The 27,445-nt window shown below is 30.8% G+C and overlaps 1 protein-coding gene across 1 annotated transcript in view; it reads right to left on the bottom strand.

The window, feature by feature from the left end:
* Window positions 1–27,445, bottom strand: part of Nachralpha1 (nicotinic acetylcholine receptor alpha1) — a 100,062-nt gene that overhangs the window by 40,208 nt on the left and 32,409 nt on the right. Inside the window, exon 2 of the mRNA XM_074253349.1 lies at window positions 22,560–22,835. Coding sequence (XP_074109450.1) covers window positions 22,560–22,817 — 258 coding nt within the window. The 5' untranslated portion in view covers window positions 22,818–22,835. The remainder of the gene's footprint in view (window positions 1–22,559; window positions 22,836–27,445) is intronic.

Raw genomic sequence — 27,445 nt, 5'->3', positions numbered from 1 at the left:
GTTACCACTAACATATTAATTTTTATCATCTGTTATATTACTATAAAATTGTATCTTCAACTATCTCCGATAATTTGATTAAATATTTCGATAAAAACTTTTAAAATCGAATTAATAATTTTTACAATCTTTGATGATAATTATTACCATCAGAGTTTATATTTTATTAAAATAAAATATAAACCACCACATTATTATTATTATTATTATTATTATTATTATTATTATTATTATTATTATTATTATTATTATTATTATTATTATTATTATTATTATTATTATTATTATTATTATTATTATTATTATTATTATTATTATTATTATTATTATTATTATTATTATTATTATTATTATTATTATTATTATTATTATTATTATTATTATTATTATTATTGTCATAAGCAACCTTGCAGTCACTATGAGACTGCCGTGACTTGTGAACTATATATAAATGAAATTTTGCTTCATTAAACAATGACTTTTGTTAAATTGCACTGTACTTTTTTAACTATTGACATTTTTGAAGATATAAGCTCATCCTGATGTTACACTCATCATGAGCTTTCATTTGAGTACCCACATGCATTTTTTATATATTTTTCATATATATATGTATATAATATCTATAAATATATGAAATATATTTTCTTTAATTTTCTTTCCGTGTACTTGAAAATTATTGAATTTTTGATCAATTTTTTCATAGAATTCAATAATATTAATTACTATCCTTGATAGTAAATATAACCATCCTGATTGTAACTGTTACTAAAAAAAATGTTAACTGCTATCACAAAAAAATAATAGCACTAACCATCTTTGCATTGAAAAATGTTTTAATCATTCTAGATGATTAGAACTACAAATTTAGTATGATACCCCTATCATTTAATTTTCTCCATGCAGGGAAATTAATTGTTTGAAATGTTTCTCAACAAAAAATTTTAGTTTAATTCTGTGAATAGGAATATTTTTAAATTATCGAAAAAAAATATTTTTAGCAAACAAAAAATTCAGTTTTGTTTGAAGAAAAAAAGTTTATCACAAACGGTATGAATTTTTTTGTGCTTAAAGTACCCGGAAAATAATTTAAACTACCTGAAGCGTTGAAAATTTTATCGGTTAAAGTTAGCCAGCTGGTATGTATATGTTGAGGTTGATATTATATACACACACTCTGTAAAACAAGTCAGATATAAAGAGAAGTTGGCACTCTGTGTCAGGTATTCCGTGGAATGTTTTTTTTTTACCCTCAGTATATCTGCATCACGTTTCTCCAGTTATCGACAAGTACCCAGACTAACAGTACTTTTAATGACTACTGACAAACGACGACAATGATGACCGCAGCGGCTGTTACAACTATAACGACCAAGATTTTTTCTGATAACTTTACGAGCTTTTAAAAAATCTGCTTACTCGTTATTTTTTAACAACATTCTATTTTTATTTATTGTTTTTTGTTGTTGTCGTTTATGGGTTTTTTTATACCACAGTTCTGGGTTACATAACTTCAAACAGGCCTCAACAATGTCGTGAGCGTTTCTCGCGGGGAAATAACACTAAAAATTCTAAAATAAAACGACCGGTACTTTTTATATTCCCAAGTGTATTGTTGAGTCTTATTCCATTGCAGAATTTTTTTTCTTCCCAACTCTCTCGTTTCACCCAAGATTCTTAACCCAAATATGAATAACTTAATCAAATATTTTTTTTAGATAAAATAAAACAAAAATGCTTTCGAGAATATTGTCCACGATATTTTATTCCACAGATGAAATATTATCCATATTTGTATATTTTCGTGTCTCCGGCAAGACAAGAAAGACTTTACAAGAACGTTTTCTGGGGTCTCTTCAATATATAACTTTTCAAGAGGCAAATATCGAAGCGAGAGCATGTACATATTTTACCATTGTCATTGGTTGTTACCGTGGCTTGTATTGAACTTTTCTGTCTCAACACTTTATATCTTATACATATTTCTAATACACAGGAAGCAGTATAGAGCAACCTTTCGATAACGTAAGACTGACAGCAAACTACAAAGTTTAGCGTGCCACCTGGTGTAGGCGTCACTGAACTACAACATCTTTGGAGAGATAAGAATCTTCTAAGATGAGACACAAATCAGGAGTGACCATCGTCTATAAAGATAAAGAGATAAAGGATACTGCAGAGCAAAATACCAAGAGAGAAGATGGAATAAGGACTTGGTAAAGAAACGCTGGCAAACTTTGTTAGCCATAACTTGCCCAAGAACGAGGTTAACTAGAAACGAGAAGCTCGATACGAAAACCAAGAACAAGAAGAAGAAAAAAACCTAAGCAACAGTTTTTTTTTCTCATGTGTCTCTTTTCTATTTGCTCTTCTGCTGGATATACTCGATAATATTCTTAGCCTGGCTCTTTTCGTAACGTCACTAGTTTTTTTATTTATTACAATTTTTTTCCCTTTGAGAGATGATGGAAGTTTCGTGAGGTCCAAAAGTATTCCCGTCCGCGTATCATATGTTTTTCTAAATTATAATTACTTTTGGAATATCGCATTCCAGATGCCATAAAGGCACATACCGACAAAAGGTCCCAGTGAAAAGCGATAAGGGCGTATAAAAATTTTTTTTTGGGAATTGGCGTATTTTTGTCCGAAATGTGCAGAAATGCAAAAAAAAAATTTTATACGCCCTTCTGGCTCCCGGGACCCACCTCGAATGCAATAAGGGCGTATAATAAAAATTGTATTTTTTTTTCCAAGTCCAAAAAAATTTTTTGTTTGAAGAAAAATTTTTTTTTGCATTTCTGCACATTTCATGAAAGAAAACGTCGGTTTCTAAAAAAAAATTTTTTTATACGCCCTCATGGCTCCCGGGACCCATTTCGGATGCTACAAGGGCGTATAAAAAAATTTTTTTTTCAGGAATCAACGTATTTTTATATGAAACGTAAAGAAATGCAAAAAAAAATTTTTCTCTAAAGTAAAAAATTTTTTTGGACTTAGAAAAAAAAATAGGATTTTTGTTATACGCCCTTATGGCATCAACAACGTGATATAATAAATTTAGCATTAAAAGGTAATTAAAAAGTAAATGATGATAATAATAATAATAATAATAATAATGAAAATGAATGGGAGTGGATTAAATAGTTAATGGTATCTGTAATAATCCTCGATAAACCGTTGCGTAGGTCTCGATCTAAATAATTTTCATAGTTGACGTACTAGCATCATTGAATTAATTTAGGGTTTAACGTTGGTAGTTAAATTGCGCCGACGTGGACGCGGCCATTCTAAATATAACATATATATCAGAATTGTGTCCACCAGAAAAGGGGAGGAAGAGGAAGGACAGTTGCAGAATAGTTTGTAAGTGCGTTCATCTATGTGTCCATGTGTTCAAGTATGGGTGACGGGGTATGCATGTGTGTTTATGTATGTAAAGAGAATAGAGAGAAGAGAGAGAGAGAGAGAGAGAGAGAGAGAGAGAGAGAGAGAGAGAGAGAGAGAGAGAGAGAGAGAGAGAGAGAAATGAAAGCAGACATTGCGATGGTCGTTTCCCAGCAACTGCTGGAACACAACGCAATGCACCTCGAAAACGTGCTCGTGGAAGAGCACTTCCGTTTTCCACGGACAATTATCCAATGTGCATCAACTCCTGGCTCCACGCAAGTACAACTGACTAAGTGCAATACAAGATTCAACTCAAGCCTATTTACACACAAATGGGATATTAATTTACGCGCTATACTTTTTTGTTCTTCAATTAAACATTAAACTTAATACTTTACCTAGATTAATAATATTTCATTTTATATCCATTTAAATTTATTATCCTTGCACTTAGCGTTACTCGATTCCTTTCTTACCCTCTTAACAATCTCTAAAAGCTCTGGTTAATAATAAGTTACCTATCCTCTAACACGAGGAATATCATCCTCAAAATATCACCTTTTAACCTTGCCCTTAAATATTTTTTTTTTTTCTAAGCTATGTATTACAATGTTTTGCTTCATTAAACAATGACTTTTGTTAAATTGCACTGTACTTTTTTAACTATTGACATTTTTAAAGATATAAGCTCATCCTGATGTTACACTCATCAAGAGATTTCATTTGAGTACCCACATGCATTTTTTATATATTTTTCATATATACATGTATATAATATATATAAATATATTAAATATATTTTCTTTAATTTTCTTTCCGTGTACTTGAAAATTATTAAATTTTTGATCAATTTTTTCGTAAAATTCAATAACATCAATTACTATCCTTGATAGTAAATATTATCATTCTGATAGTAAATAAAATCATCCTGATAGTGACTGTTATCATCCTGATTGTAACTGTTACTAAAAAAAAATGGTAACTGCGATCACAAAAAAATAATAGCACTAACCATCTATGCATTGAAAAATGTTTTAATCATCCTAGATGATTGGAGCTACAAATTAAGTATGATAACCTCTATCTCTATCATTTAATTTTCTCCGTGCAGGGAAATTAATTTAACAATCTCTGAAAGCTCTGGTTAATAATAAGTTACCTATCCTCTAACACGAGGAATATCATCCTCAAAATATCACCTTTTAACCTTGCCCTTAAATATATTTTTTTTTTTTTAAGCTATGTATTACAACTTACATACTTCGGTATTTTCAGATATTTTCTTACAAGTTACGCTGTTGGAATAAGTATATCTTTTTAACAACTTTTTGTACTTGGATCTTGAAAAACAAAAGTTTCAACTAACTTTGTTCTATTACGATAAACTTTTTTGCGGTTTCATGATCTCGGAAAAATAATTTTGTTTTTTTTACATCACCATCTCGAATAGTACATTTTGCAATACGCTCTTAAGAACTTGCTGAGAGATATTGATTTTATATTATTTTAAAAATACATTTTACGTAAAAAGGTTTTATCGATTCAATTTAAATGAAAAGTATTAGTCAACAGGTTTTTTCATCAGAGCCAAAAACACTAAATCAACAAGTTCTTTTTTCAGAGAGTGTTTAAAAATAAATTTAACCAATTATCCTTTAAAACTAATTCAAGACCACCAAAAATCAATTAAAATAGTTAAGTAACTAAATTATTCCGTATCACGGTCTCGATTAAGTTTCTAGCAAATACACCTGAACATCCGAGTAAATACAGAATACACATTATCCAATATTATCACAACAAGAGCGTTGTTAACTTTATCTAAGCCACATTTCGCGGATCTTTAATGAGATATTATTTTATTTCTTTAATTCATTTTTGCTGTGGAAAATTTTTAAATCTACAAAGTGGAACAAAAGGTTATCTGATTAAAAAGTTTGGAAAATCGTGAAAACGATTTTTGACAAAGTTGTGGTGTTATCAAGCCCAGTACTCCTGTGAATACCACGCTCTTATTCCTTTAATTCATCAGAAAAACGAGTTTTTCCTGAGAAATCTCATTTAATCGATAAAAACATTTTTTTAACGTGTTCTGTAGTTATTATTATTTATCTCAATATGCTTTTTATACATAATTTTTTTCGTTTAAATTATGAAAATTACGTTTTAATCGAAATCATGATTCTTAGGCGAGAATAGAGCATACCTGCGCGCTTCGCGCTTAAGAGGTTAGGGGTAGTCAGAGACACGAAAAAATGAGAATTTTCAGTAATTTTTTTTTGCTATTAAATCATGTTATTTTATAAAAGTAATAATATTGCATTGTTACACAATGTTTTGACTTGAAGACACGAAAATTTGAAAAAAAAAAAATTTATAGTTCCCAAAGTTATAGCTGTTTGTGTTGACCCAGTTCCAAAAAAAAGTTTTCAAAAATTAACAAAATGGCGGCCTCAGGAAATTTTTTTATAGATTTTCGGGAAAAAATCTACAGTTAAATTCATTATAAAAAATCGAAATTTTTGAAAAAAAAAAATCCTTCGATCAGGCCCAAGATTATCTATTTATAAAACTAAGTTTTTTATCCGATTGATTTTAGATGAATCTCCAAAGACTTATGATCGTCATCACAAAGACCTTTTTTTTTGGAACTGGATCAACACAAATAGCTATAACTTTGGGAATTATAAATTTTTTTTTTTCAAATTTTTGTGACTTCAAGTCAAAACATTGTGTAATAATGCCATGTTATTACATTTGTAAAATAACATGATTTAATAGCAAAAAAAAATTACTCCTAACTAGACTACTCCTAACCCTTTGAAGCATGCAAAAATGCAAGAGCCTAAACACAGAGAGAAGGTAAACTCGAAGGAGTTGATGACTTTCTGACTTTGTTCTCTCAACTAATCCCTAGGAATTGTATCTGAAATAGTTTGGTAGACACCAAACTAGAATCCCTCGCGGCACATCGTTAAGCTACCCATCAAAGTTGTCTGCCCGGATGATTCAATCGGCCACATCCATGAATTTAATTCATCTATGTATGACGGTGAGTTTGTGAGTGAGTGCCGGAGAAGAGAAACAAGATAGTGATATCGAATCTGTGGTAAACAGGACATGAGTACGTCATCACTGTAACTTGCTACCCAGAGTAGCTAGTTCTCGATTCACCAAAATAATTTGCTTTCTGTGGACTCAATGACGATTGTTGTTACTAGTACGGTAGTACAGTTAGATCAACTTACTCTTCAAACACGTCCACATTCACGGATAAGTTAGACCCACACACTGAGTGCTACTCCATCAAATCTGTTAAATATTGTTTAATTTGATACTGTTTATTAACATAATATTTGCTTCATATCTATCAAATGAAAATAGCGAGTCGTTAATTAAAGTATCGAATTTAAAAAACAAACAAAGTAACAATATCAATAAAAGTTTAATTAAAATTTGAAAATGTTTACAGGTTAATGTTGCGATTGAATTACAGGATAAACCGAGGATTAAATAATAAACAGTTAGTATGAAGATATGATGTGAAAAATTACGAGAGTGTGAGTAAATATATGCTGTACAGCACTTTTATTTTATGGATACCTGCGTATTATGATCACTTATTTTTATTAGGATGCGTGATGTGTTATTCTGAGAACAATTTGCTGACTGATGCACGAGCTATCCTCACTAAAAAGAGGTGATAAAACAGTAATGTCTATGCATAAAATGAAAACAGGGCTATTAAAATATTTTATAGACGCTGAGGATTATTTATAGGAGTGGGTAGAAAATATTTTTATTAAAAATAAAAATGATTATTGTTTTTTTCAATAATTGTTGTGTGAAAAAAAAATATATATAAATAAAACAATAATAGCCCTGAAGATGATGAAAAAAAAAAAAAAAAAAAAAAAGTAATAAACAATTGTGTGTTCTAGTTTAGGAGTTGGTACTAAAATCGAGAGCACACACGAACATTTTATGAGTAATGTAAAGTTACATTGAATAGAATTGATTACAACAACAAATATATATGTGTAGAGTATAAAACTATAAGCATTTAGTCTCATGTGCTGCACCTGAGCTGAGTGTCTCTGGCTTCTCTCGGCCATTGTCCGCCCGTAAGCTCGAGATGAAGCTCGGAAGCCCCTGCGGCACAGATTTTACGCTTCAAGTGTCAAAGAGAAAAGAGAAGAGACGCGCCTCTTTTACTTCTCCTTCTCCTCCTCCTCCTCCTCCTCCTCTCGATAGAGCAAAGAGCCGCTCCGTAGCCTCGAAACCCGTTTCAACTTTATTCTCAGCTCAGTCTACAGTCTACACTGAAGGAACGTCTCTCTTATTTTTTTTTTATTTTTTCTTCCTCTATCTCCGGACTCTTATCCCGTGAACCTACTGTTTATAAAGCAATCCACCAGTCCGGCACTCTCCTCAATCCCAGTTTTTCTCATTATCAATATCTTCACGAGAATCACGGTTATTTTTAATAACTCAAATTTTCCATGACATTTTAAGAGGCTTATACTGAGTCTAAATAAATAAAATACTTTTTGCTTTAAACTTTGAGCGCTAGAAAAATATTTATGCTCTTGAAAAGGAGGATTTTATAAACGCCCGGCAAGCTTACAGGTAAAGGGGGTAATTTAACGAATGAGTGGGTGGCCTGGTTTGTTGCTACTGCTTCGTCGGAAGAAATATTATACTTTAATGTTATTATAAACCATTTAATTTGGCGAGTGTGTTTTTTCCGGGGAAAAAGTTTACAGTAATCCTGATCTCATCCCCTTCGTGACGTCCCGCTGTTTTGCTTCAACATCCAATTTCCATAACATTAGCTCCGCACTTGGCTGTCTTTTTCTATTTTCCTACATTCTATTTTATAGTGCTACACTTTTTTTATTCTTTAATCTCACTGCATATGCTACAAACGATCCGACTCTCTCTCTCTCTCTCTCTCTCTCTCTCTCTCTCTCTCTCTCTCTCTCTCTCTCTCTCTCTCTCTCTCTCTCTCGTTAAAATCAGATACGTCTGTTTGTCGAAACATCCCCTGTTACATCAATAACTTTTTATTAGAAAAAAGTTGACGAGAAATATTTCTGTTATATTTAATAAACGTCAGATACTTTGATCTGTATTAATAATAATTTGTTTGCGCATTTCAACAAAGTTTAGGTCGATGATGTATATATATAGAGCTATAAAGTAATAGAGTATTTGTCCTGGAAAAATAACGCTGAACCGTTGGTAGAATACAAACGATCGTTTCCACTAATCCGACACGAAGATGCTTACCATCGCACCTCGCACCTATGCTTTCACCCTCGACTGTTTTACTCGAATGCTCGTAACGGTGGATACGGTTCCCAAGGATTTAGTGCTTTCAATGATAATACTCCTATCGTCATTTATTTATCCTTTTTTTATTTACTTTCGATTTTATTCGATTAAATACGATTTATCCGGCTAAAATAACGTTGATTAATTCGACAATAAAAATTCTGTTATTTAAAAATGAAAAAAATTAATTTGTGGAAATTTTATCGGGCGTAAAACAGAGAGAGCGACCACTGAATAAAGGAGAAAAATTTTGATTGCATCAGCCCTAAATTAATAGAATTTTTTTTCTGGCTATATTAAAAAATTTAGATGAATTTTTTCGGTAAAATAAATTACTAATAATAAAAGTAAATGAAACACTTGAGTGATTGAGTTGGTCCTGGGCAAAGAAACATCCAATCATTTTAGCTATCATCACTAGACACGAACTCTGGACTATTTAACAATCATCAGTGCACTGCAATTTTAAAAATACATACATATATATATACATGTATATTCACTGTAAATTCGATTGATACAAGAGTACTACTACAGCTTCCCATATTACATAGATATATAAATGCAGTATTACCGATAGACTACGAGTACTGCGTACCCAATCACATTCTATTTTCGTAGCTCGATTTAGATTTCCCCTCCCTCTTTTTCTCACAAACTCTGGATCAATTTTATTTTTATTCCTCAATAAACCTTCTCAATTTAAATTTTCGATTTGTTCTTACGTGCTTCACCGCCCATGCTCGGTTACTTCTCTCTCTCTCTCTCTCCTACATTAAGCGGGTGCATTTATATATGTAATAGTTTCTGCGAAATCGGTAATATCGTGAACATAAAAAGCTTTAAAAAATTTAATATCACTATAAACATTTCAAAAACGTACAAATAATATTTTACAGTGAATTTTTTTGTTCAATCATATAAAAACTCTAACGGAATTTCGTTTTCGAATTTGTAGTACAATTTTAACTTATATATCGATTCAATGGCTCGTGACTTATATCGAAAAATATTTAATGCCATTACATTTACTGTATTGTGGAATATTATCAATTTTTTATTTTTTACTATTTCAAAAAAATTTAATCTCATCCCTTTTGAAATAAATAAACAAAGAAGACTTTATATTAAATATTTAAAAAACTATTTTAAAAATGAAAAAATAAATTTCTTTTATGCACATACTCTTGAGTAAATATTTGTTATAAGGTAATAGTAATATAAAAATAAGAATAATATTTAGTGGGCTGTGCGGTTAGCGAGGTTCACATTCCCGTAAAATCAACAAACATAATGTTAATAATGTGGGTTATTGAGCGGTTTTGGTGCGTATATGCTACCGACACTGTATACATTATATAATTCAAGTTGCGCAAGCAGAGGCGTCCTGTTGTTTGAATGCACTTCTCTTTCACACAACACCCACATACACTGTACAACCATTTCAGCACTATTCCTCTTACACAGCTCTCCTTTTATTCTCTACTGCAGCAGCACGCCTCTGCATCTATATTAGTTTTACTCCGTCAATCTATCCATTTAAATACCACACCCTGATTTAGTTCAGTTAAACATTCAAACTCGTGCCTTCATCACTTCCCCGCTGTGAACAATATCATTTCCGATTAGATGAATACTATTTCCCTCATCAACGCATTATTTGTTCAATTAACTGCTTTAAATAATTATTTATTTTTATTATAAACTAGCTGTTACCCGCCCGCTTCGCTGGACATTTTATAGAATTGTATTTTTAGATCTAAACTTGAAATTTAATTAGAGTATTGATTTGACTTTCATAAATTCCAAATTTCATCGAATTAGCATATACCTTTTATCCATGTAATTATTCCAGCTAATATTCATTGTAACTTCCAATGTGCAATCATTATAATGTTTGCGCGGCTATTTTTCGAAAATGAATAACAATTGACACGAAGAAAAAAATTTGAAATGAGAATTTGGAGTCTATAGGAGCTATAGCTTGGAAATTAAAAATTTTTAATGTTAACACCCACCTTCGCAAACCCCTGTGAGATGAGTTATCGTAAAATTTGCCCATAGAATTTTTCTACATCTCTTACAGAAGATTCCTACCAAATTTGGAGTCGATAGGAGCTATAGTTTAAAAACGGAAATTTTTAATTGTTAACACTCCCGCAACCCCCCTTGTGGGAGGAATTTTGTAAAATCCGTTCTTAGCTGATCTCTACTTAGCGAAAGGAATATTCCTGCCAAATTTCAAGTCTCTAGGTCTTGTAATTCCAGAGATATCGTGATGAGTGACTATATCTATAGAAAGTCTCCTATATATAGATAGATTAATTATGATAATTCACAGTTCAAAATGTTAAACCATTATTTATATTTACCCAATTATTCCATGAATAAAAAAAAGCTAGAGGTATTTCCAGTGAAAACATTTATCTGATTAAATATTAAATTCCTGAATGTTTGCAAAAAAAAATAACACATTAAAAAATAAAATCGCGAGTTTGCGTTTAAATGGATTTTGCTTATTTATGAAAGGACAATGGCCGAAGAAAAAAAAGTGTACATGTGTGTAAAGCAATCGCAAGCTCAGTTTACGTTTAGTTTGTTGGTCTTGGTCTTGATGGTTGCGATGATGCAGACTGGTGGCGGGTTTGAGTCGTCTCTTCCTGTTTCTCAGTTGAATGGTTTCCAGCTGGATGATGACAACACCGACGAAACTTTCTCGTTTACAGTTTGTGAGCATAAAAATTCACAGTTGTAACGACATTTGTTTATATATTTATTTATTCATGATATTTTTCAAGTATTTAAATTAGAATTTTTCTCAGGTAATAACTAACATTAAAGTCTAGAAAATCAACGTCTAGTTACGCTGCACATCAATTAGACTGTTCTGATACACCGAATGCTTAAGTTTTATCTGTTTAATTTGCCTGCTTCTATCTATGGTTCGTTAACTCGCCGAATTCAAGTGATACGAGTACACATCAAGATCATTAGCAACAGACTGCTGGCTTTACTCAAGAGTACTCTAAATAATTTGGTTTCTCTGGTAAAAAATTTAAAAAAAAAAAAAAATTTTATCAGAAAATTCAATTATTTTACCACCTACACGGAAAGAACAAAAGGACACTGGATATTCTCCTATGTTATACTCAGTGTAATCTCCGATTTGATCAAGTAATTTTTCTGGTTATACTGCTTCAGATTACACTAGATATAATCCGAAAAAATATCCCGTATAATTTGAATTATACTCAGTAGAATCTTGGATTATATAATTTTTTCAAAAATTTTAATATTCAACTTTTTTTTTTTTTAATTTGTAAATTTTTTTGAAAATTTGTGATAGTTAATTTTTTTTTTAATTGTTCATTTTTTTATGTATTTTTCAAAAATGCAATGCATGGATAGAAAATATTCAAGGAGCATTTAAGCACAATTTTTCCGATAATTTGCGATTGAAAAATTTTTGGTAAATATTTTCAAGTGGGGTCACGAGTTTAATTTTTAATTTTTTGAACGAAATTTCTATTAATATTATTAATATATTTAAAAAAAATGCACAATTAAGAAAAAAAATAGATTACCACAACTTTTGCAAATTTTAAAAATTTTATAAATTTTTTTTCACCACAGATATCACTGAGTATAATCTGGGATGATATCCAGTGTCATCTTGTTCTTTCCGTGTGGGGTCACCATTTTAATTTTTATTTTTTTGAACGAAATTTCTATTTGATTTTATTGATGTATTTTTTTTTTTTGAAAAATTCATAAAAAATGAACAATTTAAAAAAAAATTGATTATCACAATTTCAACAAATTTTCCAAAAAATTTATAAATTAAAAAAGAAAAAAGTTGAACAGCACAATTTTCTAAAAAATTGTATAATCCAAGATTCTACTGAGTATAATTCAAATTATACGGGATATTTTTTCGGATTATATCCAGTGTAATCTGAGGCAGTATAACGAGAAATATTACTCGGTCAAATCGGAGATTACACTGAGTATAATACAAAAATAATTTAGTATAATCTGAATTATATTTGATATTATCTGAAATTTTTTTTTACCACAGATAACACTGAGTATAATATGGGAGAATATGCAGTATAATTTTGTTCTTTCCGTGTATGAATCGTCAAAAATTATCTATAGCAATGAAATTTTTTTTTTGCTGGAAAAGCATTATTAAAGTAGGAAATTTTTTGGAACGTTAATTTTAATGGACTGTATTACAAAAACTATAAGTGTTGTGTACAGCAAAAAAATAATGGATTTGGCGACAAACAAAAAAAAAACAGATACGAAATATGTTTGCGCGGAATTTAATGATCGATAAAGCAGTTGAGAAAAATTACAGATTACAGGGATCGTTTGAGATATGAAATAGTGAGTTATTCTAGCTTATTGTTGTCGTTAAAAAGATTTATTACAATTCAAGAGCATTTTTCTCCGATCGTTAGACAGTGAGCCATAACAAAGATGTATTAAGAATTTTTCCAACATTATTGTTATCAATTTTAACGGTTCTTTTCTTTACAACTGAATAAATATTGTCAAATAAATAATAATTTAATATTTATGAAAGAGAATAATCGTTATCATTATAATAAACATAACAATAGTCTGAATAATGATAATAATAATTAGAGTAATGTATCTTTGGTATAAAATTCAACGTCACAATAAGAAAAAAAATTTTTATTATTTTTTACGTTCTATTTACGTTTATCCGAGAGTACTTTGCGTGCTTTCTTTTCATTTCCGGTTATTTTCTTCGTCTTATTATTACTATTATTATTTTTAGCGTCTGGACTGACATAATCTTGGCTTTACTACTAGTTTTTCTCAGGTCTCTTGAGGAATAATACCTCCGTACCTTCTTTACTTGCCCTTCACTTCCCCACACGTATTCTTTGGTTTGCAATGTCACTATTTGTCATGTGGATCATGACAAAAGACACTCTTCCATTGTCTTTGTATGCTAAATTTTTATTTTTTGGTTTTTTATGACCAAAATACATGCAATCGATTGTTTAAGAAGATCCACGCAAAGTAATAAAATTTTTAAAACCTCTGAAAATTTGTGAATTCAATCTACGTAGCCTAATAATTAATAAAAAAATTAAAAATATTTAAGGAAATAATTACGTTAAAAAATTGTAATTTTTACTTGTAGGTAAATGGAGATTCCACTAGCCGTGTAATTGGTTAAGAATTTAATGCGATCAACGATTTAAAAAAAATTTTATTTTCATTGAATTTGATTGAAAAAATAATAAGCTTTCGATTAAAACAATAAAAACGGAGGTTTCCGAAGGTATTACGGAAAAAATCAACTTTTTTTTATTTTAATTATATTTATTTTTTATTTAAAGAGATTCACGCGAAGTGCTCAAATTTTTAAAACTTCCTAACAGTTTGTAAATTTAATCTACGTAGCCTAATGATTAATAAAATAATTAAAACAGTTAGCTTCCGGGATATTTAATGAAATAATTAGGTTTGAAAATTGTAATTTTCACATGTACACTGATAAAAAAATTAATTTGACTGAAGAGTTTAAAGAAATTTTGAAGAAAATGATGTTCTTAAGTCAAAATAATAAATTCTTGAAACAAGATAATTTTCCCAGATCAAGAATAATTTCTTAATTCAAGAATTTATTCTCTTGACTAAAAAAAACTATTTTCATCAAAATGGTATTCTTGATTCAAAAGTTTGGCTCTTGAGTCAAGTTAAATTTTTTATCAGTGTAAGTAAATGGAGATCCCACCTGGCGTGTACTTGATTAAGAATTTAATGTAATTAACAATTTAAAAGAAAATTTATTTTCATTGAATTTGATTGAAAAAATATTAATCTAGAAGATCTTAGTCATTTTAGTTGGACAGTAGACAAAAATAAATTCTAAGGCTAGGGAACTCTTGCGGTGTTGTCAAGTGTGAATCGGTAATTCAGAGTGCTATATTTTTTATTAGTCAATTAAATGTTAATAATTATTTAATGAGTAAATTGATCAGAAATTTCCTCAAAAATGTTATTAATTAATTTAAAAATTAATTTTAAAATTGATACATAGTAAAAAATTTTGTGTCATTCCGTCAAAAAATTTTGTGTTAAATATTTAACACTTTTATGTGTAAATTTAACATTTATTGTGTTAAATTAACACGAAAAAGTATAACACTGTAAAATCAATTTTTCATTCAATAAAAAAATAATTTTTTATGTGATAAAATTTATCAAATGAAAATTGAATATTTTATCGAAGAATTTTAATTATTGAAAGTCGTTTAAAAAAATTAGCATAATGTATGGTAATAGAAGGAATTTTAATTTAAAAGTAGTCCCTGATTGAAAGTAAATTTAAAAATAAAAAATATTTTTTTTCTTCAGTTCACGTGACTGGAAATCCCTCTAGGAAAGTTTTAAATTTTCTTAGCGAAAACTTTCCGAGGAATATCGATTTTATCAGTAGGTTTAGTCATACTCAGTGTCGGCGAGGGAACTCTCGAGTGAATGTCTGGAGAATTGTATACTTATACATAATTTACTAGATTTATGTTACCGACAGACACTCGAGCCAGTAAATAAAATCATGAGACGATGAAATCATTAAATATGTTAACTTATAACAAACTAAATTAAATTAAAATTTAAATTACGGCATTTTGTGCGTAAATATTTGAACATACTTTTCCATCCAATTTCCAATTTTCGTAGCAACTATTTCCGCAACTACTCCAACTATTACTCGAGTTTATTTTTCGATTCTTGGTTATTCTACATGTTTGCTAAACTTTTCAACAATCTTCCCCGTATATATACAATAAATTTATTCCACAAATATATCCATTATTTCTTAATACATAAATTAAGTCATTAAAACTCCCTTTAATTTTTTATTCTCACAAAAATTATTACCTTTATTCATTAAAAAAAAAAAAAAAAAAAAAAAAATCCCAACTTTCATCACAATTTATTTCAAATTTATTCAAAAAAAAAAAGATTTAATTTTTTTTTCTAATTATTTTCAAACGTAGTCGCAAAAGTTTTCCTTTAATGCTAAATTCAATTTAAACTTTAGATTTAACTTGCTATATCATCAGCGTACGTGTAACTCACTCAAGTTGCTCTCAAACTCAGAAAAGCTAATCTCTGAGCATATATATAGGTGTGTGTATAATATTTATGTGATTATACAGAACAGGTGTTTCATCATCAGCAAACTGAATGCAAACGAGCTGGCGGTCGAGTTAAACATCCCTATCTGATGGCTACTTTGTATCTGGCGACAGAAGTTGCACATAAAATATCACCAAAGTTAATAAACGACCCAATAAAATATTTATCCATAAAATATAAAAAAAAAAGTAATTTAAAAAAGGGAAAACACTTGAATTTAAAATTTTTTAATTTGAAGCGAGAATGCGTACATTAAAGGGCTCTTTTTTATTTTTTTTTCTTTTAGCCCGCGGTAATAGCACTGTGCAGAGCGGAGAATAAAAGCACCGGTGAGTATTCTTCGTAAAGTCATTACACACGCCAAGATGCCAACTACTCGAGACTGAACGGCGAGCACTCATCGTAAAACTTGGGTAAAACTTTATTTTTTTCCTCCTCTATTTTTGCTTAACCATGGCCCATTTCTTTCCACGGGGGATTTCCAGGTGACCTGTGCGAAGCACCGAAAGCTTCCAGGATAAGGGATAAAGGCTAAAAGGATAAAGATGAAGCGCACAGCTGCCAAAGATGCTCCGTTAGACAGTCTGAAGCTCGACCACCACCAAAACCAACACAAGTGAGTTGAGTTATTGTTATTATTCACTCTCGACCCTGAGAGTTAGTTCGTGTGTTCTGGGATTGTTTGCTGACCTGTGAATGCCAGATAGAATGACCCACCGATATTTAAACTGTACCTCTAAGTTTGTGGTACACCTGCGATAGTACTGCCTTTAATTTCGATCGAATACTTTTCAACAACGCCATCATCTTTCACCTCTCACACTGGTTGAAGTATTTAGTTCTATTTAATAAGATTTAGTAATAGTTACGAAATCATAATTCGTGACCCAAATGTCAAAAGGGCGCATATCAATTTATACGCCCTTTTAGCTTTGCATTGCCAAAAGGGCGTATGAATTTTTTTTTTACTAATCGCTTTATTAACACTTTCTAATTCTAAAAATAAAAAAATAAATTTCTGAAGCCAAAAGGGCGTATGTTTTAACTTATATGCCCTTTTAGTTTTAGGACATTGAAAATATAGTAACCTAAAGCCAAAAGGGCGCATAATTTTTTTTGCCGATTGCTTTGAATTGTGATCCATATGTTACTCATTTTGCTGCAGAATTGAAAATATATATTGATTATTAGATTACAAATAGGTATTTTAAAAGGTTATTAAGGTAAAAGACCCAGTTATTGACACTGGCCTAGTTATTGACACTTGCAATTTTATTTTAATTAAAAAAAAAACAAATCAACTCTAATAAATTAATAAATATAATTTTTGAATTATAAATTTTAAGAAAATTCGTTTTTTGAGAACATTTGATTTTTTTAATTAGAATAAAATTGCAAGTGTCAAACACCAAGGCCAGTGTCAATAACTGGGTCTTTTACCTTATTACAATTTTAATACGAATTCTGTTTATAATTTTAATTGAAAAAGAAAAAAAAACAGTTGCGATATCTAACATGGTTGCTGAGTCAGAGGCGCGAAATTCAACAATATTAAATGATCTCGATTTATTTTTTAGAGTTAAATTTTATATTTCAGAGCAAAATTGAAAGTTTTTTTATACGCCCTTTTGGCTCTAGGCTAAACTTTTTCTGAAGCCAAAAGGGCGTATGTTTTGAGATGTGTCCTTTTGGCATTAGTACATCGAAAAATTTTTTTTGACAAATCTTCACGTTAGGAGCAGTTCTGAGTTGAATGGCGAAAAAAAATTTTTTTATACGCCCTTTTGGCATAAAACCCTATCTAGCTACCGTAATATGCCCTTTTGGCATTTGGGTCACGATTTATTAAAGCCCATTTATTTCTACCAAATAAATATTTAGTAGTGTTTAACAAATTATTTATTGCTACTCAATAAATCGTTTATTGATATTGAAGAAATTAATTTTTTAACTAATTTTTTTGCTCAAAATGAATCAAAGTAATTAAAATAAATAAAATAAATTAAATTATAATTTTTCTATTTGCGCGATTATTAAATTAATAATTAAACAAGTCTTGAACATAAATAAATAAATAAATTATTTGGTGGAAAAAAATATTTATTTCGCTACGCGCACGCCTTAATTTTGACCAATAAGGAATCAGGTCCCATTTTCTTACGAGTTTCGACTATTGACTAACTTCACACTCTCATGTATTTTTATTATAAGGATATAATTTATTTAGAATAAAGAAATAATTTCTTAAACTGTAACAAATAATATTAATGAGTAAAAAATAATTTTTTCCTCCCAAATAAATGACTAAAAATTTAGTTACTTAATCGTTCTATCAGTGCACCTCTTTCAGGCAATAAATATAATGATGTTATCGTTTAGAGATAAGTTTAACAATTAAAAGCTTTTTAAATGAATATATAATTAAATTAATAAGACAACTGATGAAGATAATAAAGATCTAAAAAGTTATTAAAGTTTGATCGTGTACGTCTGTTAGTAACAAGTTATACAGCAATTGTGAAAGCCAAACTCTAAGGAAGGCGGTGGCCCGTGAAACCCACAAGAAACTTAATTACCCGATGTGGTTAAATACAGACGGAGAATTAGATTGTACGAAGGGTGTTTGAAACGATTATTTGTCCAGGCCCTTGATCCAATTCAAACTCCTTCTTCTCAACTACTACCTCGTGTATTACTCTACGGTTAATTGCATCGAGCACCACTCACTTATTTACGTACAAGCAATTACTTTTTACAATGGCTTTGTCAAACTCTACTGTCTTATATTAATAACAATGTTACATTATTATAATTTATAAAGAATTAACTAAGCTAGAACCGAATTAAAAAGATTAATTGGATCGTTAAAGTGCTAAACTACCGGGTAAATTATTAAAGAGCCTCGTCGTTAATAAAGCCGCCATTAGTATTAAGACGACGATTGTGTGTAACAACCAGAAGATTAATAAATAAATTAAAATAAATCGCGTGGAATAAAAAGCGGTGGAAAGTTTAAAAATCATGTTAAATGAGTAAAAAGAGCTGATTGTAAAATGCAGAGTTGTAGTTTTGAGTAAAAAGTTTATAAAAACAATAATGAAGAAAGAAAATACTGGATGGGTGGGTGTGTACGTGGGAAAACCGAAGTTTAACGAGCAAAAATGTCTCTTCGTTATCGCTCGCATCAGAAATACAAACGATAGTACTAGAGGCAATTTGACTCTCAGCTCGCTCCCTGGTTGTAATTCTAGCTTGTGCATTTTGCTGCGGGTAACTGAACGAACAAGATTTATTTTCCACGAGTTTAAGTTACGGATGTCGGTGTGGTTGCGCTCGCGGTTGCTGATGCTCTGATGGGAAAAAGAGACAAGACTTTATACAGTGCTTTAGTTGGAATATTCTCAAGAGACCGGGAGACCAAAAGAGCCTCTCTTTAATTGGCTTTCCGAAAGACGAATCGCGTCATCTTTTTTTTATCCCTTTTTTTTTTCATCCACTTTTTTATTACTTCAAGCTCTTACTCTTTGAATTTTACTTTATATTCTTAAATTTTAGATCTCTCCGTATTTACTTTTTTTTCTTTGTATCAAAGCCAAGGACTTTTGCACATTTAAATTGGATTCGAGTGTAAGAAAATTTTTTATTTGCCTTGTGAATATAAATTGTTTAAGCATTTTTTTTCTATTAGATTTTCTTATTAATTCAATAACTTACAGCTTTAAATTTATGATAAAAAAAAATATACTCTTTGATTTTTTATTAATCCAAGTGAAAAAAATATCTCTATACTGAAAGAAAAATTTCTTGACTGGAGAACAAAATTCTTGCCTCAAGAAAATTTTTCGGTGCCTAAAGGTAGACCGAAGTTGTGTTGGCCGAAGTGAAAAGTTTTCTTGAAATTCTATTCTTGGTGGAAGTCATTTTTTCTTCATTCAAATTATCATAAATACTTGATACAATAAATTTTTATATTTGATCAAGATTTTTAGATACTTTAGGGAAGCAGTGCCACCTACTTCAGCTGAGAAAAAAATTTTCTCACCTTGAGAAAATTTTTCTCTTGAATATTTGATACCCATTTTATATTATTTTAGCGTGCAATTGTACATATTGAATGAAAAAAAATGATTCAATATTATTTGATCTTCTAATTTGACATGTTAGTCAATAAAAATATTAATGAAAATTTACTATCGAAATATTTAGTTTTTTGGAGCAAGAGAGAAATTTTCTCAAGGCAAGAAAATTTACTTCTATCAAAAACAAAATTTTTTGGAGCAAGAGACTGAATTTTCTCAAAACAAGAAGACTTTCTTGACTTAAATAAATTTTCTTGAATCAAGATACGTATTTCTTTAAGCAAGAGAATTAATTTTTGGAATAAGTGAAATTTCTTGTGTCAAAAAAAATTTTTTTTTTCGCTTAAGATAATAATTAGGAAGAAAAATATTTTCTTGGCTCAAATAAACCTTTTTTTCTGTGTAATTTAAAATTAATGATTTGAGAATTTGACTCAGTACTGAAAATATATCTCCCGATTTTTTGTTGGTTGAGATTGAAGCAAAGAGAAAAAATTAATTAAATTTGAACAAAGTTCCGACAGATTACTAAACTAATTTAAATTTCACTTGATCAAGAGAGAGAAAGAGATTGAGCAAAGTACATGTTCATGTATATAAGTGCAAAAAGACAAGAACAAGGTATAGCATGAGAAACAGCGATTGATGTCTCTGTTAATAGCAGACCGCGTACTTTGGTGGGCTGTTTGAAAAAAAAGTTCTCCCTGCGGCGATACTTGAAAAGCGTTCGTTAACTGGGGTCGCTCCACAGCGTATCAAGTGCCAATTAGTTCCTATGGAGATCAAGTACTCGTTTAATTTCATAATTTTTATCTTTTAAATTGCACGCAAATAAACACCTCAATAAATAACAGCGAACTATTAATTATCTGATTGACAATGCGTTTCAAATAAATCAAGTGTAAAAAAAAATAAATAATTGAATGTTTCTTCAATCTAGCCTTCAATATTTCTGACATTGATAACCATTAAAATGATTCTCAGTAGCCTACAGCATTTAGCGCACGATCGAAGAGTGACGCGACTCGATTGCGGAAAAGTATCCACCAACCTCAAAAAAAACTAAAAGGATATAAATAAAAATAAAGAACGTGAGATAACCGATAGAGGCATTTTAGAGAGTCCAATACAACTGGATTCACGCCGTTACGTCCGCATCCGGACTGTCGATAAAATTTTTTTGAGCTCTTACCAACTGAATGCTGCTTCAAGTGCAACTTGATATACTCTGTTGTTCGCAAATATTTGCATATTAGTGTGGACTAACCCACACAGATCCTCTCTGTCAGGAGGGTACTGTATGAGATAAAAAATAAAAATTCACACACATCGATACATAGATGCTATAAAGTACCGCAATTTAAATGTTTTATTAAAAAAAATATATCTATATCGATTTGTATGGCCACCAAGAGTATTTCAACTAAAATGTTTCACTGAACCACGCTCAATAAATATGTACATGTGTGTAGGTATTAAAGCGTAAATCCGGGCACTTGGACGAAGCTTTAGAGCGTAAGCGTGAAAAGCCGCATCTCCTGTCCTTTAAATGTATACCTATGCTTTTGGTGTAAGGTATCGCAAAGCGAATATTGTTTCTGTTGGAGTGTGCTCGGGCTAACCGTAACCAATTCATATTGTAACACACTCGTCAGTTTATTGCCTTCAAGATGGCTCTGCGAGATTGTATTACATTCTTTAAAAATTATGTCATATACAGGAATAAAAATAAATAGTAAATGCAACATGATACAATCTTGGTAAATGAACATGATGAAATCATGTTGCAGCAACATGACTTGTCATGTTTCGGCTACATGACTTGTCATGTTTTGGCTACATGGCAATCATGTTGCGGTAACATGAGAAAATCATGTAACAGCAACATGATTTGCCATGCTTCGGCTACATGACAATCATGTTGCAAGCACATGATTTGTCATGTTTCGGCTAAATGACAATCATGTTGCAACCACATAATTTGTCATGTTTCGGCTACATGGCAATCATGTTGCAAGCACATGGTTTATCATGTTTCGGGTACATGACAGTCATGTTGCGGTAACATGAGCAAAATCATGTGGCAGAAACATAATTTGTCATGTACATATATCATGCAAAAAATATCGATTACAAATGATTTAATTTGATAATTTACTCTAATTTTCATCAGCAATATTATAAATCCGAGAAAATCTAGTTGCTTGATAATAAATAATTTTTCTAAACCATGAATATTTAGTTGTTGCAGCTTAATTTTATGCTATTGAGGCAACATGAATATCATGTTCCTACCACATGATTTTTTCATGCTATCGCAACATGATTGTCATGCAGCCGAAACATGACTAATCATGTAGCTGCAACATGATTTCATCATGTTTATTTACCAAGACTGCATCATGTTGCATTTACTATTTATTTTTTTCCGTGTATGTTACTCTTGTCCGAACTATTTAACCGTATGGTAAAATTTGTTCTCGAAAGTTTAATCTTGACCCGCTATCATTATTTTATTTTTAATTCTAATTTTAATGATAATAATAATAATAAATAAAAACTTACGACGTCAATAAGTTGAGATAGACGCAGGCCCATTTTAACCGTGAGGCGATCACTGTTGTTGCCGACTGGTCGGATAAGACGATTGTAATTGGACAGCAGGTCTTCATAAAGGCGCTTTGAATCAGGATTTGCGCTTGCACCTGGCAATGACGCAACAATAAGTGACATGATAACCGCCATGGCCAACAATCCGCCCAGCCTGGACCACCGTCGCCACTCGCCTTTCCCACCGTAGTCCGTCCAAGCATCTCTGACCATCGTACGCCGTGTCCACCCCTTAAACAAACAATTAACAATTAACCATTAAACATTATATTCATGATGTATTATTGGACAGTAAGGTAGTTAATATTAATTAACTACTACTTTCTGGTTCTGACATTTCCAGCACAGTTGTTAAACCACAAGTGACAATTATTAACTTCCTCTGTGTCTATCTAATTATAATTTCTAGTCTAATTAATAACTAGAAAGATACTAAAGTTTAGTTAAAACTAAAGTTAGCTGATTTAATCGGGAGCTTATTGTCAATTTAAATTTTGTCTTTGATAATTCTGTTATATCAAGTAAAGCCCAAAGTACCCTGTCAGCAGTGGCAAGTGTTTAAGTGTTTGATATTGACAGATACACATCGGGCTTATAGCTCCAATGTCTTAAACAATAGCCGGGATTGAAGCCAAAGTCAAGCCTCCGGTACACCTAATACCTCTGTAGTCTGTATATATATATATATACCCTAATGATCGAACAGTTTGCTGTAACCTCGATAAATTTGATAAAGACATCATCTGCAAGCACTCAAACGATTCAATTTATTTGAACAGGGCTTACAATTCTCCTGGCAATTATACTGTAGTCTTGCTAATCAAGTCAATATTATTATCTGAACAATCTTTATCCTTAACAAACACAAACACCAACAAATCTCGATTGATTTTGGCAAAGGACAAACTAATTGTCTGCTTGACAATATTTCTTTAGTTAGAGTTGTAGAGGATTACTTGATACTCTAGATTCAGGGTATTATGATATTATACAATGCTTCTAAGAGGCCAAAGGATTCAAGCAGGAGCATCACGATCGGATACACCTATACGTCCATGTGAGTGTTGTAGTTGCAGTAGAGCTTGGATTATTGATTGTATACTTGAATACCTTGGATCGAATTTATCGTGATTGCTAAACCAATCGATATCTCTGTTCTCTCTATTGTAGATATTCCTGTCGACTCTAGATTCCATAATTCAACCCAGTTCAATATCACTCTCAAAGGCGTGTGTGTGTGTGTGTGTGTGTGTGTGTGTGTGTCTATCTCTTGGTCGCTTGTCAACATTAATCGCATTCCACATCCAGTGGCTCAGAAGTACGGAATTATATTTTAATTAACAACGCTATTGTTATTACCGTCATTACTAGCTATTAATTAATTAAGCAAGTTTACATTTAGCAGAACAAATGTTAAAGGGTCTGCCCCCATGAAAAAAATTTATAATTACAATATAAAAAAAAATTTATTTCATTTTATACACAAAATATATTTGAACTATATTTACATATAGTTCTAACGTTAACAAATTATATTTGGTTTACTGAACTTTTGGCCGTCTTTGGTATATGAAAAATATATTTCAAATAAACGTAAAATATATTATTAATGTATTTATGTTATATGATAAATATGAATTATGAAATACAATAGGAACGTATGAGAAATGTACTTACTATGTATGAAAAATACATCCTGCAAAATATATCCGAAATATAATTTTTTTATGTAAAAAGTATAATGACAACATACGGAAATCATATTTAAAATATATGCGTCATGAGTCATGCACTTGATAACTTATTTATTTAAATAAACATTGCGTCTGGTTAGTTTCTGGTGCATCTAAAAATTTCAGATATTTAAAATTTAAATTATAATTTTTGTATATTTTTTTATATAAACAAATTATAATTCGAATATATTTTGCAGCTTAAATTTTTCCCATAAAATGAGTTTATTTCTCATATATTCCGATTACATTTCATAATTTATATTTATCATATAAAATAAATATATTAATAATATATTTATTTAATACATTATTAATATGTGCTTATTTTGCTTAAATTTAATGAAATAAAAATAAGATCATTATTTGAATGATTGCTATGCCTAAAAAATTTTTTTTTATGTTAACTAAATACTACAAATCTATTTGTAGTGCTTATTCGCTTTGGGCTAAAGGGTAGGACAAAGCGAGTTTTTAAACAGTTTTTATTTTTTATTGACAAAAAATTTTTAGGCACAAACTAAGACAATATTCCTATCTAATATTGAAGTTCGATCACTACTATGTCGGACAGAATAATATTCGTTAGTAAGTCGAAGAAAAACTAAAACTTCTAGGGCTTTTTCGTTAGCTTACCCGCTTTAGGCCACCCTTCCCTATATTTTGTGTATAAAATGAAAAATTTTTTTTTATATTCTAATTATAAGTTTTTTTCGTGGGGGTGTGCTTTTTTTTAATTAATTAAAAATATTTTTTCAATTACAATGTGATTAGTATAATAATTGCTTTTTGGGTTTTGTCATTGATTATAAATTTAGTGAGAGGGACCAAGTGAATAAATAGAAATGCGCATATGTGACTGGGATAGTTTAAATGGGTGTTGATTTAACGTTATATAGTTGATTACAAATAATATTTATTGGCTGTTAAGTATTGAATAATGGGTTAAGAGAAGAAACTAAATGCGATGACAGCAAACCAGCCGCACAAAACACAAATTTGTTCACACTTGCATGGATAACTGATCGAAAAATGAGTATCCTATCCGATGTATGTAGATGTAGATAATCGTGTTTTACGGTGATTTTGGTAAACAACGGCTGATGGTAAATGAGATAGATAGATCACACCCGGCGTGTGTATCTTGTATAAAAAAGGGAGATCAATAAATTAAAACGAGAGGGCAAATAAAAAAAAATAATTATAACGATATTATTATTATTATTATTATTATTTTTTTTTTTTTTTTTTTTATAAAAATACAAATCCAATTGGATTGATTCATCAGTTAACATTTGTACATAAATATGCTTAATGAACAAACTGTGTCACACGGTTGCCGTTCGACGGATCGTAAAATCTAACGCGCAAAAGTGTGTAAATAAAATTTAAAAACTACAATAATAATGACAGACAATACAGGATGTAAATACAGAATTATGGGGCAATTTGTACAAGAAATTTAATGCATCAATAAATACGTAGTCATTTTGTAAATTATTTTTATTTGTCTTTTATTTAGTGATGTTACTGTTATCGTTGAAATAGCCAGAATTTGTTGATAGAGTAACATAAAAAGCAGAGAAAATATTGCTCATTGCTTTTAAATGATTTTAGGTAATGTGAATTATACACAATGCGGGTGGATTTAACTGTTGAATTTTTCGTGTTATCTATTAAGCTCATTGAAAAATATTATACGGTCTGTTAAATGCTTACCAATTATTATCTATATATACATATATATATAGGAGACTTTCTATAGATATAGTTACTCATCATGATATCTCTGGAACTATAAGACCTAGAGACTTGAAATTTGGTAGGAATATTCCTTTTGCCGAGTAGAGGTCAGCTAAGAACGCATTTTACAAAATTCCACCCACAAGGGGGGTTGCGGGGGCGTTAACAATGAAAAATTCCCGTTTTTAAACTATAGCTCCTATCGACTCCACATTTGGTAGGAATCTTCTGTAAGAGATGTAGAATCAATTTATAAACGAATTTAACGATATTTCACCTCACAGAGGGTTGCGGGAGTGGGTATTAATAATCAAAATTTTTAATTTCCAAGCTTTAACTCCGACAGACTCCAAATTTTGTAGGGATTTTCTGTAAGTGATGAAAAAATAATTTATGAACGAATTTTACGATATTCTACCCCAAAGAGGATTGCGGGGGCGTTAATAATGAAAAATTCCCGTTTTTAAACTGTAGCTCCTATCGACTCCAAATTTGGTAGGAATCTTCTGTAACCCATATAGGAATCGCCAGAGTTGAACGCCGGGGCCAAGCTTGCGCCAATACTGGGGTACCAAGCTTGGTGTCCCAGTCTTGGCCCAAGACTGGGTAAAGTAGCCTCGGCCGTTTCTTCGGTAAACCAGCCTTGGGCCAAGCCTGGGTAGCTCAGCCTTGGCCGATCCATGGCACGCCAGCCTTGACCCGGGACTGGGTAACCCAACCTTGGCCGATCCATGACACGCCAGCTTTCGGCCAAGCCTCAATAACTAAGGAAAATATTTGTAAATTTTTAATTAATTTTATTTGATTGGAATAAATATTTAAAAATATCATCACCATAAAAAAAATAATCAATATAAATAACTAACCGTAAAAATCTACCTCTAAATAGATTTGGCTTATAAGAATGATAAGCTTTAGATCGACCTGTCGTTTTAATGGCGTAATGGGTTAGGCGTCGGCTTGCAAGCGCGCGGCTAGGGTTCGAATCTCGATTCCGTCAAATACTTTATTTCTCTACATTAAATCGGGTAAGTCTTAATAAGTAATTACACGTTACAAACTTGCGTTAGTACTACATTGAAACAGAGAATCGCTCATTTAATTAAGATTTTCTACTTTTTAAAATTAATTTTGCAGATTTGGGTAAGTTTGGCACACTCATGGTAACCAAGGCTGGGCCAACTCTGGGTCAACTTTGGGTTAACTCGGGGTAAATTCGGGCATACAAGCTTGGCCCAGTCATGGCAACAAAGACTGGGCCAAGTCTCGCATACAAGCTTGGCCCCATGTTATCATTCCAGACTTCCGCCAAGACTGGGCCAAGTCTGGTATACAAGCTTGGGCCAGAGTTGTACAGAGTTGGGC

The sequence above is a fragment of the Cotesia typhae genome, unplaced genomic scaffold (assembly GCF_013202065.1).
Source record: "Cotesia typhae breed Kobodo isofemale line unplaced genomic scaffold, CoteBio_Ctyphae scaffold_13, whole genome shotgun sequence".
NCBI classification, from domain to species: Eukaryota; Metazoa; Arthropoda; class Insecta; order Hymenoptera; family Braconidae; genus Cotesia; species Cotesia typhae.
Note: the sequence above shows the minus strand (reverse complement) of the source record. Positions and strands in the feature narration are given on the sequence as shown.